We start from the raw sequence: 17,015 nt of genomic DNA, 5'->3' as shown, positions 1-17,015 counted from the left end.
TGACAGTTAACATTTTACCCACTAACTGAATTACACATATGAAGGGGGGACACCTGTATTTTATTTATTTATTTATTTTTGTACGTTTTATTAGTATGATTTTTTTCACCATATATATGGGTAAGCTTATTCTCTTTATTGTGAGTATTAAAAGTCTAATAAGCACCTGAAAATTGTGTTATTTTAAATGTTAATACTTTCTCTTTTTAACAGGCACTGTGACCCTATGGTCTCCCAGTCAGAAAGAACCATTAGTAAAAATGCTGTGTCACCGGGGAGGAGTGCGATCTGTTGCGGTGGATAACACTGGAACGTTAGTTCCCTGATTTCAGATTTCCCTTTTTAGTAACGAGGCATTTTTCTATGTTTGTTTATTGTTATCTCTTCATTTTTTTAAATGTTTTTTTCAGTTATATGGTGACTTCAGGTCTGGACAGAAAGCTAAAGGTGTTTGATGTACGCACCTTTCAAGCTCTGAAATCTTACGTTTTGCCAGCAGGAAGCAGTAGTCTTTCTATTAGTCAGAGGGGCCTTTTGGCATGTGGAAGTGGAAACACTGTCCAGGTATTTTGAATGTGCAGTACTCTTGCTAAATGTGTCAGTATCTCACAAGTAAGAATTATATTATATAATTGTTATATGCCCAATGCAGGTATATAAAAATGTTTGGGGAACCCCTGTCAATAAACCTTACATGGCTCACTCGGTGAAAGGATCAGTTTGGGGAGTACGTTACTGCCCTTTTGAAGATGTGCTTGGCATCGGCCACACTAATGGATTTTCAAGCATGCTTGTGCCAGGTAATTTGGAAAACTATATGTACAGGTTACGAAGGAACAATGGTAATGGTTTACTGTCCAAAGTATATAGTGGGGCATTGGTGTCAAAAATTCTGTATAAAGTGGTTCAGACCTTCATTAAAATTAATTTGAGGTAAACTTTGTTTTGAATATGTCTGCACAAACAGTTTGTGTTTTGGCATATTATTCTGTGCTCTTTTAAAGTCATTTTGCTGTTGCGTCATTAGTTGTGGACATGGCCAAATCATGCACAGGGTATCCTACACCAGAAATTAAGCAGTTGCAATTTGAGTGGTTGGCACTTTATTAATTTGAAATCTTTGACATTGTCATCTTGTACCTTTTGCATCATCTGTCCATACCACAGAATTCTAGTGGCTCATATCTTCAATCTTGGGAAATTTCAACTTGGTCTTTTGTATTTTGGCTGCTAATAAAATGTTTGCATCACTTCATTATCGAGTAAGGTGGGATGTGGATAGATGCTGTTGTTATTTATTTATTTATTTATTTTTTTTTTGGCCACTCTCTAATCATTGTTGATTGCTATGCACTCTCACTGGCAGCATTCTTTTTTTCTAGTTATTTTAGTTTGTCAAATTTCCTATAGCAAACTTACGTGGTGTCAATTTGATTGAATTCTTTTCTTTTCATATGCAATTAACTTGTTTTTCTTCTTTGAACATTCATTAGCCTTTTGTGTTGTTTAAAGCTCTTTGACTTCAAAGGCCATTATCAAAGGATCCATCCATCCATCCATTATCCAACCCTCTATATCCTAACACTGGGTCACAGGGGTCTGCTGGAGCCAATCCCAGCCAACACAGGGCGCAAGGCATGAACAGATCCCGGGCAGGGCGCCAGCCCACCACAGTCAAAGGATACAACATAGGCTAAATCAAACATTGCATATTCACAGCCTTTATAGTTGGTGTGCACAAGTAATGCATCAGTAAACCTCCGCCCATTAAATGACATTTCAGCCATATGCTCTAATATCAGCCTGAAATAGATGTAATATGTAATATAATTTCTTTAAAAGTTTAATATGCAGATTAACCAAGGAAAAAAGGTTGGATTTATGTACTTCTGTCCAATTAGTAATTTTCTTATTAAATGTAAATGTATGGAGATTACTTCAAAATTGCAATTTTGAATTCACTTGTGTGTTTATCTTTGTGTATATCTGTAGGTGCTGGTGAGGCAAATTTCGATGCACTGGAATCTAACCCCTTCCACAGTGTAAAGCAGAGACAAGAATGGGAAGTAAAGGCCCTGTTAGACAAGATCCAACCAGAACTAATCAGTTTGGACCCATCATTACTTGGAAAAGTTGACAAAGCCACTTTGGAGCAAAGACACAAAGACAAAGTAGAAAGACTGGTATGAACCTTTAGTCTTTACATCGCAAGCAAACATAGTGCAGCATGCCTCCTCTTCTCTTTTGTGTCTAACTGTATTCCATTTAAAACTTGAATAATCTAATATTGTTTTATGGCTATCTGCAACTCTTGTGAATTTAAATATGTCTGCTTGTTTCACATTTGTTCATGTGTTCAAGTATGAATAATCTTAAACTCTTATTTATCTTTATTGTGTTAAACATGCAGTTAACATTCCATGTTTCATTTTAGCTTAGTAATAATGAACACAATTATTACAAATTTCATATTTTAATCCAAATGATAATCTGAATAGGCATAGCATGTTAATGTCTGTACTGAATTAACATAAATTGCTCACTGCACTGAATTGTGGCTTGGAACCATGGCGGCAATGCATGCTGATGCTTCCTCCATCCATTGTGCACCAAGAATCCCTCAACTGTTTAGTCGGATTCTCATAGTGACATGGATTTGAGTTCTCACATGCAGTAGTTTTATCTGCAGATTGAAGGACAATCACTCATCTGTTTTTATCAATCGAGTTATTCTCCTGTAATGCTAACACTTCAAAGAAGAGTCTTTCCATACAGCTGTGAATAGTATAAAAGGGTATTTTTTGATTTATGAAAGAAACTAAAATTTCAAGATCCTGAAACATATTTTTTAACTTTGGAACTGCACTGCAAAAACACACTGAACATTAGACTGACATTATTTTGTTATTTGCCTGATCTTTATTACAGGGATATGACCCTCTGTCTAAAGAAAAGTTTATACCCAGAAAAAAAATGAAAGGTCGAAGTTCATCTGGAAGTACGCAAAAAAGGAAGAAGAAAGTTGCCTATGATGAACAAAGGGTTCGTTACAATGAATTAATAATTTATTTAATTTGCTTTCCAACACCAGCCTCTCCACTGCAAGGGAAGGGCTTTCATAACATTGTTATGTTGGGATCATAATGTTTGATGAAGTGCATTCTGACTAGGATGGAATAGTCTCTTATGCCAAGTGCACGTAGGGTAATCTGCAGCGCCAGCCTCTGCAATAAAATACTGTAGAATAAACCAGTTTTGAAGATGCATTGAATTTGACTACAGGAATTGAAGATGCAGTATGGATTAAATATAGCAGTGAGGTGTACCTACAGTATATTCCAGGTTCAATCCTTAAGCTGCTCTTTATTTTATACATGAACAAATCACCATGGATATCAGAAGATTGTCAAGTCTAACTATATATTGTAACACACAATTTGAAGAAAAACAAGGTTTTAGTGTCTTCTAACACTTCATTTTCTTTTCTACAGCTGATCAAATAGCAACTTAAGTGTCTTTGTACATTATTTACTATTTAGAACAATGATATCAGACTTATCATAGGGCATGAAGTGCATTTGGATGGTGTTTTTGGATTTATGAGGAGCAAACCTGTGAGTGCCTCCCACAGGGCTAGCCTTAGGTCATCTTGCATGGCCGTGGGAATGCCTCAGGAGCTGCTGCCTGAGGCTGTTACCGAGGATAGTGTAGCACATTCTGTCCAGGTCAGCTTGGCAGGGAAAGCAAATATTTTTTTTAATTAGTTTTGAAGAATTATACTCCCATTGAGTAATCCTGCAATGATTGATGGCAGTGAAGATGAAGGTAAATTTAGAAGTAAACGATTCCATGCATTTAGAGAATGTATGTACCCTAAAAGATCATGTTTCTTCATAACACTATATCCAGTTGGCTACAAAATAGGTTTTAATTAAGAACAAAGCCTGTGCAGTTTGCCTAATTCTAAGAGAGTATAAGTACAGGAGTAGGAATTTTGCACAATTTTATTTACACTTTGTTGTTCCACAGAATGTATTGATTGTCTCAAATGTAAATGAAACTTGAACCACAACTGAAAGGATATTCAACATAAATAAGCTTTTATTTCATTATTTTTCTTATTTTTTTTAATGTAGCATTCATTTATCATGTGACAGTCCAGGTAATGATCCTCTGATCGTTTTATTAGCACATGGTTACGTAACATATGATGGAAAGAGTACTTGCATGTCTCCTGTAAATAGATGCCTTCAGAACTTTTAGACTATTGAGCTTTTTTTATGCTGGTGTTGTGGATTGTATTTTGTGTACTTTGTGAAAGGGAGGCCCATACGCATGCCCCTATGCTCACTGTAACGTGGCTTTTTGAGATGTGAAAATAAGAGATTTTAGCCGACATTAGACATTATATATGTTTTGTTTTTCTGCCTTAAAAATAACTAGTGACTTATCCATTGCCCGTTTGCTTTAAAGTGCACTTCTAATACTAAGGTGGTTTGTACTGCTAAATGGCAAATGATGCACGGCAGTGGTGGTGAATATGGAGTGTAAATATGGGCCAGTACTTTTGTGGTAATCTGTGCAGCGCTGGCACTGAAACTGTTAGTATATTTTATATTTTGCAAAGTCCATTCACCTTCTTAATATTACAATGCTCAAATATTTGTGTTTTTTGTTTTTATACCCATCATTTATGATTTGATTGCCTTGTGTTTCTGTCTCAGGAGCTGATCCAACAAGCTGTAGAATCCAGGGAAAAAGCTAAGAAGGAACAAATGATCAAGGAGAAAATTACTGCTCTGGGTAACAGGAAAGCATTGGATCGGTTCAAAAAGTCTGAATAGAAATGTTAAAAAGGATTCAAACAAGAAAATACCCAAAACTGCTTAATTATTTTACTACCAATCCTGCTTAGAAGGCCCTGTCTTCTGCTGAGTGGAAAGATTACATTGAATATAGCAGGGTGAACTTAGAAATGAGAGATAACAACACAGAATCTGTTTTTCATGAATGTTTTGAAAATGGCTTTTTTTTTTAGTATATGTTTAGAGAAAAGGGTTATGTATATATTTATATATCTGTACATATATACATTCATGTTACCTACCTTGTATGACAATAGTGTTGAACCTTCTAGTGTCTATTAAAAGAACACACAATAAACAAATCATTCAAAATATATTTATTTTTTAAAATCTATTTGTAATCTTTGTTTAAGACCTATTGTATAAAATGCTGAATAATAAAATTTACATAAAACCAAGTACATTTAGATGTACATCAGAAAACATTTTTTTCAGCTTTCCAAATTCAAAAGTTGTTGTGAAACTGTGTACTATAGAAAATTGTACATTTTTTTTAACCATTAGTATCCCCAGGTCTTATAAATAAAAGGGAGTTGTTTTACAGTTAAAAACAAAAATTTCCAAACGTTTAGAATGTGTCATTGTAATGTATACACTGGACATGTAACAGTCTGAATGTGTAAGGATGATGTGCGCTTTATCCCAGCAATACCAGCATTGTCATTTTCTGTTAGTCAGTGAACTCTTTCTCTTGTAGGGAATTCCCTAATTTGCCCAGCATTCAAAAACAATTAAAATGATACACAACAAAGATTTTTGGATTAATTGTCTTTGATAATGTATGGTCATGTGTAAAAGTGCACCCCTTGGAAATCGTTGGCTTTTTCAACATATTTGAACAGGCAGATATTAGATCTTCATGTAAGCAATGCCCAAGCATCAAGGTGCTATGCATCATTTATTCACGTATAAGACTGATATTGTATGTTCATTCTCATAGTCTAAATAAACTAAAATGCAGACTTGTCTCATGTAAAAAGTAAGCACACTCCTCCATTTATCATTTCAAATTGATAAAATTAGAATCAGGTGTTGCAGATTAGGTGCCAATGTTTGGAACCTCCTCCGGTGCAACCTGTTTTATTTAAACTGCAGATAGCAAAGGCCTGGTGTTCTCTTTTCTGTTCTACTGGTATATGCAGTGTCATCATGCCAAGATCACAAGAGCTCTCCAAAGGCCATCAGAAAAAAGAATGTGAATGTCTAGGAGTCTGAGAAAGGATTTCAAAAGATTCCACTGTAAGGATAGTAATCTACAAGTGATGTCCATTTCAATCAACTGCTAATTTGTTCTGGACTGGCTAGCCCAGCAAATTCAACCCAAGAGCTAACCAGTTCATGTTAAAAGTAGTCTCCAAGAACCCCAAAATTTAATTGTGGGACCTGCAGGTAACTCAGCAGTTGGTGTCAAAGTTCACGTATCTATAACCGGAAAGATTGCCTATATTTGAAATGCATGTGAATCAGTCTGCAAGGAAAAAGCTTTTGCTGTTTAAGAAGAAGTATTTGTGCAAGACTACAGTTTGACATTGGGCATGTAGGCAAATGCCAGGCTTTCTGGAACAACATTCTCTGGACCGATAAAGGTAGAGTTGTTTGGACAAAGTAAAAGCAGACATGTGGCACAAATGAAAGACAGAATTTCAGCAGTGAACCATGGTGGTGGAAATGTTATGGTTTGGGGTTTCTGAAGTGTGGCTAGTACAGCTTGCATAATATCAAGGTCTGCTTAAGGAAAATGTGAGGCCTACTGTTGGAAAGTTAAAGATGATCCAGATATGGACCTCTCAACACAAAAATGATCCACTAGAAAATCCACCAATAAATGGCTCAAAAGGAAAAAAAAATGGAGGGTTGTGAACTGCCCTATTCAAAGCCTTAATCTGAATCCCATTGAAGTGTTGATGTAGAATCTGAAACAGGCAGTATGCAAGGAATCCCACAAACATTTTGAAACTGAAGGGATTTGCTTTGAGTAATGGTCAGAAATTTCACTGGGTCGATGTTAGAGACTGGAGGGTAGCTATGGAAAAGGCCTTCGAGAAAGCATTTCTGCTTTGGGGGGGCAATACCAGCTTCTGAGGCCAAGGATGGACTTATTTTTTTTCACAGTAGAAGATAATTTGATATTTTTGTTGAATTAAAGATTAAAAGGGCAATTTCTTTCTTGTGTTTTTATTCAAATATATTTTTTCACCTTTATCTGTAGACACTTTGCCTGCACAAACATGTTGAAAAAGTAACATTACCATTACTTTATCATGAGATTGTATGTATGATTGTAACAAAGATACATATGTATATTTGTACTAGCTGTGTAACCCCACATTGCTCGGGTATTCTTTGAAATTTTGGACATAAACATTAATCTATGCATATAATTAGTTTTTGTGTGTGTTAGGCTTGGACTTGTCTATAGGCTACTTGATTTTTCAAGACGTAAGAAGCTGACATGTCAATTGATTTGCCTCAAATATTTCTTCAGTCATGTGTTTTGAAGTCAGGGCCAAAAACGCTTGAAATCCAAGTATTCGCATTTTTTTGCAACATAACACCTCACTTTCAATAAGGGCAATATTTTGGTCATGCTCAGCAATTTTTTCATCTTTTTTTTTTATTGAGAAAATATTTTCAGAGATATTTATTTATGAAGATGTAAATACTTTGAACTTTCAACACTGGACCTTAATTACTTTCTCTAGTTTTAAATATAGCGTTTAGCTGTAGCCTGTGAGAAGAAAGGACAGCCCAGTTGGATATGATTAACTGTGGTAAACCAAATTAACATTTACACATATAAGGAGACTTTAAACAGAAATAAAGGATATAGTTATAGTTATATAGTTATGCCTACTGATTATATATTGAAGCCGATATTGTAAATTTAAAGTGGGAAAAGTTAATTATTTTTGGACTAAATATAATCAGGGAACCTAATTTGTTATGAGATTTGACTCAACTTAGGGGTTAAGACTGCTTCAGATTCAGCAAGACAAAACACCATGCTGCACTGCTGCTCTTATAAAAAGATTGTTTTGGACCTCAAATTTTGGAGCTTGGCTCCATTTTGGGCAGAATGGGGTCATGACAGAACATGGGGAAATCTTTGACTACAGAAATGATCTAAGTGAGAAAGGGAACAATCAGATCCCACTCAAGTAGTTTGAAGGCAAGCACTCAAGTACCATATCACCATCTTAATTTGTCCAGTGATTGTTCATCTGTCAGTAGATGACAGGGTTACATTTCATGAGACTCATGCTACTGCCGGAGAGGGATCGAAACACCATATAGCCAGTATTCTAAGCTGAGCTATCCCTGAGTGATCATCCAAATTTCATGAAAATCTGTGCAGTTGTTCTTGCCTGATGTTGGAACAAACATACAAATATGTATATATACAGTACATACTTATACAGTATGTAGATTGATTGCTGTTGTATTCAACTAGGTCTTAAAAAGCTTATTATTTGACAGTAAGATCACAAAATTGGCAGGTCACAGCACCACATTAAAAGTGTACCACACTGGGTAGTTGCTGAAAGTGAAGGTAAAATTTGCAGTTCTAGTTATAATTAAGTGACCAAGACATAACGTTTTTTAGAAGTGTTTTAAATTTGCAAATACCAAAAGCTACATGTGTGCTTATCCATGAGCATTCTGGTCCATTTGTAATATCCTGCCAGTATAATGAAAGCTCAGCTGGACTAATGTGATGCGCTGCGATTAGCGCTCGAAAGCAGCAACGACTATATGGGATACGTGGTCCTCCTGAGAACAAGCTGCAGTGGGTTGGGATCACACCCACTTTCTGAGCGCACATTCCTACATAAACATCCTCAAAAATAAACCATGGCGTCCTAAATGTAACTTCATAGATCTTGTGAGCTGCGCTGCGTGACAGAACATAAGCGGTCCCACTACAATAATCAGGATAACTTTCATTAGGATATGCTTTTTTGGGCAGAAAATATTTACTATCTGGGTCCCTGATGGGAGTAATTCTTCTTTGCAAGTAGCCCATGTATAAATCTTGCTCTCCATTAGCAGGGCCAGATTGAGCAGATTTTACCAAGTAGGGTATGAGTACATCATATCTAACCAGAACGTCATCATCCACCTTCATTATATATTGTGCCTCTGGGCAGAAGGCAGCAGTCCAGCGAAGGATTGATATGGTCTTCAAGGTCAAATTAGCATATGTATCTTGGAAGTTGCCTTGAATGAGGTCCTGGAACTTTTTTGACTCGTTCTGAATAAGTCTCTGGTCATCATTTTGCGTTGAAATTCCAAGGGCAAACAGACTTAGCACTCGTCTTCCACCTATGGAGGTACGATTGGCCCACGTATTGCGAATGAGTGCACGTAGAGCAAAATTCTTGGGAGCACTTATAATGAATGTCAGGAGAAATGGGCTGGAAGCCGTGCACAGCTTCTCATTTGTGATGGTGAAGAAGTTCTCTGATTGCAATTTAAGTAAGGTCTGTTCTCTCCTTAAAGATTTTAAATCATCTTCCTTCTGTGTACACAGCTCTGGAGGTTTGTAACGCCAGTATGGGCCCATCCACCATGTCTCAATGACATCAACCCAGAGAATGGACAAGAGCAGGAAAAGAACTAAAAAAATGATGAGAACATGTCGCAAGTGTGGACGGCCCATGAATACATTTTTAACAAAATATTTCAACATGGAGATGTTAAATCTGGCTTTGGTCATTCCATAGCCTCCCTTTATCCATGTGATGTGTTGGCACTCATTTGTTTTTCAGTTCTTCTGTCCCAATTCCTTGCAGTAGGTGTTGTCAATCTATGGCTCTTGGAATTATGTTAATATACCCACATGCTTGCAAGCTGAAACAACTCAATGTTCAAATAACGGCATATTAGCACATCACTTTTCACGTCTGATTAAGTCACAGGAATTCACTCTGCTGGCTTCAGAATGTTGTACATCAAGAAAGAAGGAACCACTGTGGGGGGAAAAATAGAATATTAAAGAAAACAATGTTGGATATTCAAGCTGACATACTGTGGTGACAAATGTTCATGGGGCTCCAGGCTGATTTTTCTTATACAGCTGTCTATTTTTAACAATGAATCAAGCAGTCAAGGAGGGAAGGCAATTTCAAAGTCACAAATGTGCAAATATTAAAATAAACTATTTAAAATTCAAAGTTTAACATCCCTGGTATCATATCATGTGATGCTCAAAATTAAATAAATACACAAATAAATAAATGTGTTGCTTGTTTATTAATTTATTTTTCCTGTGATATTCCTCCAAATACAACATGAAATACGCCATGAATTTAAACCTGTCAACCTAACTCTTCTAAGCTGAGAGGGTGGGCTCTGGCGAGTGCTGTGTAATAACTGGTGAATCATCAGTACGCCAGATATATACCTTTGGCCATCAAATGCAACATTTGCAGCAAACACTTCAGATGCAGACTCCTAGCTTTGAGCATGGATGCATGATGCATGATCCACAAGATTCCCAAGTGAAGCAATGAATGTATGGGCACTCTGCGGACGATTCACCAATCAAAAGACAGTACTCACTACAGCCCGCCCACTCACTCAGCTTTGATGAGTGAAAGTGGCAGTATTCAATTTCATGTTGTAACTGGAGGAACATACAGACATATTAAATAAATAAAGCAACAAAAAACATTCTGTGACACATTTATTTATGTCCACGTTTCGTGCTCTTTTTCTTAATTTACTGTCACATTTCATAGTACTTTAATTTATTTACCTATTTTCTTGTCCAAAATATTCCTCCATACACGTAACATGAAGTATGCCCTGAAATGTAAACTGTCATTTTCACTCATCAAAGTTGCGAGGGCGGGCTGTAGCAAGTATTGTTTTTTGATTGGTGAAATTTCTGCCAAGTAGATGTATGCATTTACTTTGACTTGGGAATTCTGTAGCTCATGCATACTGTATGCTCAAAGTTGTGACTGTGCATGTCGGATACGAGTGCAAGAAAAATTAATCTAAAAATGATTGTGTGCAGGAACTAATTTAATTCAAGAAATCGTGATTTCTGCATTTGGGCTTTACATCTAAAGAGTCTGCTGTAAATGTGTCACTTGTTGGCTAAAGGTTTACTGACTGTGCACCAATCAAAAAACAGCACTAATTAGAACCTGCCCTCTCAACTTTGAGAGGTCCAAGTGACAGTGTCACTGATATAAACTGATGAAGAAACAAATATATACATACCTAAGAAATAAGAATATAGTTTGTGTGATATATTGCCCAATATTAGTTCATACCAGTAGGTGGTGCTGTTTGTTTCATGTATAATTCCAACAGGGCTTTTTTTCTCTTGATTTATGTTCTTGTTGATTATTGTACGTTTGGTGGAAATTATAATATACAGAGTTCAGAAAATAAATGGAGTATTTGTCCAGGATATTTATCTGGGTGGAACGCACTTCAATACATAATAGGGGCAACGAGGATGGGATCTCAGTGAGTAATCCGGCATGCTACTACAAAAGAATCATAACTTAAATTCTGAGAATATATATATATATATATACAGAATGGCATTATTAGGCCACATTGAGGTGTTTGACATTTCAAATCTGGTCTCATGGGATTCGTATGCAGAGGGACTGAACGTTTTTCTGGAAGCTAACAAAGTAACAGATGCTGATCAGAAGCGTGCAGTGCTACTGAGTGTGATTGGAAGTAAAATGTTTGAAATTGTTAGGTTGCTCATTTCTCCTGCTATACCCAGTAACAGGTCTTATCAGGAAATTGTAACACTGTTAAAAATCATTTTGCACCCACCCCTTCAGAAACAGTTCAGCAATTTCATTTTAACAGGAGGAACCAAAAACCAGATGAAAGTATTGCAGCTTACATTGCAGAACTTTGAAGGCTGTCTGAAAATTACAATTTTGGTAACAGTTTGGACTCCTTTGAGAGACACACTTGTATGCAGGGTCAGAGATGAGGCTCTTCAGAGGTGGCTCTTAGCAAAATCAAATTTAACCTTTGCCTTAGCTCAGGAAGAAGAACTTGCATATGAGGCTGCATCAGTACACTCAAAAGAAATACAGGAATCATACTTTAAATTGTGCACATCAGACACCCATCAGCTGCAGAATATAAACCCAAAAGCAAAATCTTATTTCCAACACTCAGACACTTTGGACTCCACTCAAGGAAATTGCAATAGTTGTGGGGGGATTCACAGACGTGACGTTTGTCGTTTCAGAGAAGCTGTGTCATAAATGTAAGTGCCATGGGCATCTACAGAGAATATGTCACTGGGGGGCTTATCCAGTGAAAGGCAAGGCAGCAAGTGCCAGTACATCTCACAAAGTAGAACAAAGAGGCAGTACAACTACAGAGATGTTTGAAGATGGACCTGATACAAGTGTCTATTCTGCTGAAAACAGTGTGGAAGCTTATATAACCAGACAGAAGACATATACTGTACTCTTGTCACATTACAAGGAGTTCTGTGCAGGATGGAAGAGGACACAGGATGTGAGTATTCATTAATGTCAGATGAGACCTACCATGCCTTATGACCAGTGAATGCTCCACCTACTGTACCCTGTAATATTCAACTTGTGGATTATAGCAAACAAAATGTTACCATGTTAGGTGCCTGCTCAGTCAAGGTACATTATAGGAAGGACAGAGATTATTTACACTTTATTATTGTTAAGGGACATCAAGCCGGTCTGCTTGGTGGAGAGTGGTTTAAACCCTTAGATATTCAGTTAACAGGAATACACAGACTAAATACAATAAGTCCTCAAAGAGTTTAGTTGTGTGTTTGAAGAGGATTTGGGCAAATTTAAGGGTGCACCAGTTTTTTTTCAGTTGGACCCCAATGTAACACCCATACGTTTAAAACCAAGAACTATTGCTATTGTTCTCTGCCCAGAAACAGAAATACAGCTCGATCGTCTATCGAAGCAGGGTGCACTAGTTTTAGTAACTCACCCCATTTGGGCCACCCCTATTGTTCCTGTATTAAAACCAAATGGTGAGGTTTGAATATGTGCTGACTACAAATCCACAATTAATAAGGCATGACAGGAGCACCCATACCAGATTCCATTCATCAATCAGATACTTACTACATTAGCAAAAGGAAGAGTTTTTGCAAAACTAGACTTGGCACAAGCGTATCAAGATGCGCAGACCATAATTACTCACAAAGGTGCATTCAGAGTTACTCGCATGCAGTATGGGGTTTGTATTGCTCCTGGGATGTTTCAGAAATTGATGGACGACCTCCTTTCAGGCCTCACGGGAGTGGTTCCTTACTTTGAAGATATTTTAATTGGAGCAGAGATTATGCAAGCCTTAGCCGTTTGGAAATGGTCCGACACCCATGAGAGAGCTTTTAATGAAGTTAAAATGTTACTATCATCAGAAAGTATGTTAGAGCATTATGACTTGGAGAAACAACTTAATCTCACTTGTGATGCTTCCCCCTATGGAGTAGGAGCTGTTCTGAGTCACACAGTAAGTGGTGGTCGTGAAGCTCCAATTGCATATTACTCGAGGACTATGACCAATACAGAAAGAAATTATTCACAAATTGATAATTGATTGGCTATCGTTGCAGGAGTAAAACAATGTCATGAGTACCTACATGGTAGGAGTTTTACAATCATCACAGACCACAAACCATTATTGGGGCTGTTTAATGGAAATGGGCTTACACCACACATAATTTCACCTTGCATGCTCAGATGGTCATTACTGTTAAATGCATATGACTATGAACTTCAGTATTGCCCAGGAAAAGAGATTACTAATGCAGATACATTAAGACATTTACCCCTCAGGACCCCAGAATTTGAAATTCTTCCAGTATTGGAAGTTCTTATGCTGGAATTTATCTCCAGACCCCCTTTGCAGGCATCTGATATTTCATGCATGACAACAGCAGATCCAATGTTAGCCCATGTGCTGAACTGGGTATGGAAGGGGTGGCCAAAAGAAAAATTAGGGGAGGACTTCAAGCCATCTGATAGGCGTCAGCATGAGCTATCTTCATACAGGGGATGTCTTCAATGGGGAAACAGAATAATAATTCCACAGAAGGCACAAACCTTAGTGCTCGCTGCTCTACATGAAGGTCACCCTGGTATGGTAAATATGAAGGCTCTTGCCAGAAGCTATATGTGGTGGCCTAAAAGGGATGAACAAATAGAATGATGGGTAGCTAGCTGTACTTCATCTCAAATTGCATGGTATGCTCCAAACAAAACTGCTAGTCAGCCATGGGAGGTAACCTAGAACCCAAGGTCTCAACTGCACAATGATTTTTCTTGACCTTATCTAGGACAAACCTTTTTTTCTCGTTGTTGATTCCTTCTCAAAGTGGTTAGAGGTCAGCCCTGTTTTTGCTGCAACATCAGCCACTGTCATTCTAATAAAGAGGAAGTTGTTTGCCATACATGGACTTTCGGATACAACTGTATCTGATAATAGTGCACAGTTTACTTTGGATGAGTTCCAGGCGTTCTTGGGGCGTAATCTAATAAATCATATTAAGACAGCTCCATTTCACCCATCGTCATATGGCCAAGTTGAACGCATGGTGCAAACTACTAAAGACGTACTTTAAAGAATTGTGGTCGAAGACTGGCATCTTAGACTGTTAAAGTTCCTGCTACAAAAGCATGTAACTCCTTGTTCCAGTATGGGATACAGTCCAGCGGAACTATTGATGAACAGGAAACTTAAAACATGCTTAGATCGTCTCCACCCAGATCAAGCGTCATATTTGCAAAGAAACAGGGAGTCTTAGTTTTATAAATTAATACACAGTCCAACAAGGCAGTTTAAAGTAGGGGATAGTGTGTAGGCAAGAAATTTTGCAACAGGGCCTCGGTGGATGACAGCAATGGTAGTGAGAGATATGGGGTCAGTATCTTACGAGGTTAAAACAGATGATGGCCGAATAACTATAAGACTCACCGACCAGCTTACAGGGAGAGTAAATAACTCAATGCCTTAGGAAACTAAGACCAACCTGTTAAATCATGAGGAGCGCAATAACACACAGCCAGCTACGTCCCCATAATCATCTGACTATAATCCAATGACACCTGATCAGATTCAGGAGGAGCCCACTGAAGTTACTCCAATCAAGGGCCTGTCAGATGTTGAACTATCCATCCATTATCCAACCCACTATATCCTAACTACAGGGTCACGGGGGGTCTGCTGGAGCCACACGCACACACACACACACCAAGCACACACTAGGGACAATTTAGGATCACCAATCCACCTAACCTGCATGTCTTTGGACAGACAGAGGAGAAGAACATGCAAACTCCACGCAGGGAGGACCCAGAAGTGAACCAGGATCTCCTAACTGCGAGGCAGCAGCTCTACCCACTGCGCCACCATGCCGCTTGACGTTGAACTAGAGCGTCCTAAAAGAATAACTTGCCAACCAGCCTATCTAAAGGAATATGTTATCTAGGGGGATGGAATGTGATATATTGCCTAGTATTAGTTCATGCCAGTAGATGGTGCTGTTTGCTTCATGTATAATTCCAATAGGGCTTTTGTTTATTTCTCTTGATTTATGTTCTTGTTGATTATTGTACGTTTGGCGCAAATTATAATATACAGAGTTCACAAAATAAACAGAGTATTTTTCCAGGATATTTATCCTGGTGGAACTCACTTCAATACATAATAGTTTGTGATACATTTAATCGTTTATAGTCACATTTCACGTTGTTATTATTTATTTATTTTCATATTTTACTGTACTTTTATTTTTACCTTTTTATGTATTTAGTGATAGTCTGACATCATACCATAGACATAGAATTACTAGACGCTGCATGACCAGCAGCATCGTACGTCAACGTCGCCACCATATTGCGGGTGGCACTGCTGTGGAGTGAACTAATGGATAAAGATGCCTCATGCATGTGTTGCTTGGGATTGTACAAACTGCTATACACTACAAACCAGATCCCGGGGCATAAAACTTTATAGGTAAGGCTGAACAATTGTTTTGGTTATATTTGGCCATTAGAAAATCCCATTTTATAATCTTAACTTTAGCTACATCAAGCTACGCCAGCTATGCATTTATGTGCTTAAGTGAGCCTCCAAACAATGTTTTGGCTAAAACTTATTTAGTAACATAGTAACAAGACAAACAATGTTTTGGCTAAAACTTATTTAGTAACTAACTATATAGATTGTTGTTAGCTGTTAAAATTTCTCAAACTTTGAAGGTTTCCCAAAGAAATCCACCTCAGGAAGCAGTGGGAGGTAGCTCATAGACGGGATTTTGAGAAAGCTGTCCTGTAATGTGTGCCGTGCTGGATTGGTAACAGATGCCATACCGGTATCATATGATCAAAGCTACCAATTGCTCACATTAAAAAACAAAGGAGGTTTGATGATTCCTTCTGAGGGTACAGTCAAGGTGGTCAAAGTAGCTGAGCGTGTTATCCGACAGTCGACATTAGGGCAAGCTGTCAATGTACCGTATCTTTGATCAATCAGTTTTTTTGGGCTGAGATTGGTTCAGATGATGTGTTTTTTTCTCAAGGAGCACATTGAGGAAACACAGTTTGAAATTGACAACAATCATTTTATGCTCATGTCTTTAGTTGTGTCTGTCTTCCACAAACTTAGGCTGCACCTTATTGTCAGACTGAATACTCTCAAATTACAGAGTGGCAACACACAGAAAAAGCTATGTAAGACAGTTATGTTTCATGGATTTTAGATCTTATCCTGTATATACAGTATTTAATTAACCACATTGTGTGTGTTTGCGTGTGTGTGTGTGAGAGAGAGAGAGAGAGAGAAAGATTGAGAGAGGAATGAGTGAAATGTTTTCAGAAATTATTAAGCCAATTTGTATATAATAAATTTGTTTATTTTTGTCATTGAGTGTATCATTTCACTGTTAAAAGAAAGACCAGACTGCCAGTTGCAGTCTTACTATTTTGACTTTCAGACATTGGTCAAGTTTTCATCTCAATAATTAATAATAATAATAATAATAATAATAATAATAACACATTTTATTTAATAGGCGCCTTTCTTAGCACTCAAGGTCACCTTACAATACAATTAAACATCCATCCATCCATCCTTTATCCAACCTGCTATACCCTA

The 17,015-nt window shown here is 37.5% G+C and overlaps 2 protein-coding genes and 1 pseudogene across 3 annotated transcripts in view; 2 read left to right on the top strand and 1 right to left on the bottom strand.

Annotated features, from left to right (window-relative positions):
* The window catches only part of wdr46 (WD repeat domain 46), a 23,142-nt gene extending 17,961 nt beyond the window's left edge, over window positions 1-5,181 (top strand). Inside the window, exons 10-15 of the mRNA XM_039768971.1 lie at window positions 214-313; window positions 411-564; window positions 653-800; window positions 1,993-2,183; window positions 2,929-3,042; window positions 4,725-5,181. Of these exons, the coding sequence (XP_039624905.1) occupies window positions 214-313; window positions 411-564; window positions 653-800; window positions 1,993-2,183; window positions 2,929-3,042; window positions 4,725-4,844 (827 nt within the window). The 3' untranslated portion in view covers window positions 4,845-5,181. The remainder of the gene's footprint in view (window positions 1-213; window positions 314-410; window positions 565-652; window positions 801-1,992; window positions 2,184-2,928; window positions 3,043-4,724) is intronic.
* Window positions 5,168-17,015, bottom strand: part of b3galt4 (UDP-Gal:betaGlcNAc beta 1,3-galactosyltransferase, polypeptide 4) — a 26,947-nt gene continuing 15,099 nt past the window's right edge. For both annotated transcript variants that reach the window (XM_039768973.1, XM_039768974.1), the window contains exon 2: window positions 5,168-9,835. In XM_039768973.1, coding sequence (XP_039624907.1) covers window positions 8,431-9,582 — 1,152 coding nt within the window. In that variant the 5' untranslated portion in view covers window positions 9,583-9,835 and the 3' untranslated portion in view covers window positions 5,168-8,430. The remainder of the gene's footprint in view (window positions 9,836-17,015) is intronic.
* LOC120539161 lies at window positions 12,368-14,154 on the top strand (annotated as a pseudogene).

Source organism: Polypterus senegalus, chromosome 11 (genome assembly GCF_016835505.1).
Source record: "Polypterus senegalus isolate Bchr_013 chromosome 11, ASM1683550v1, whole genome shotgun sequence".
Classification (NCBI taxonomy): Eukaryota; Metazoa; Chordata; class Cladistia; order Polypteriformes; family Polypteridae; genus Polypterus; species Polypterus senegalus.
The sequence above is the reverse complement of the archived record's forward strand: the minus strand, read 5'-3'. Positions and strand labels throughout refer to the sequence as shown.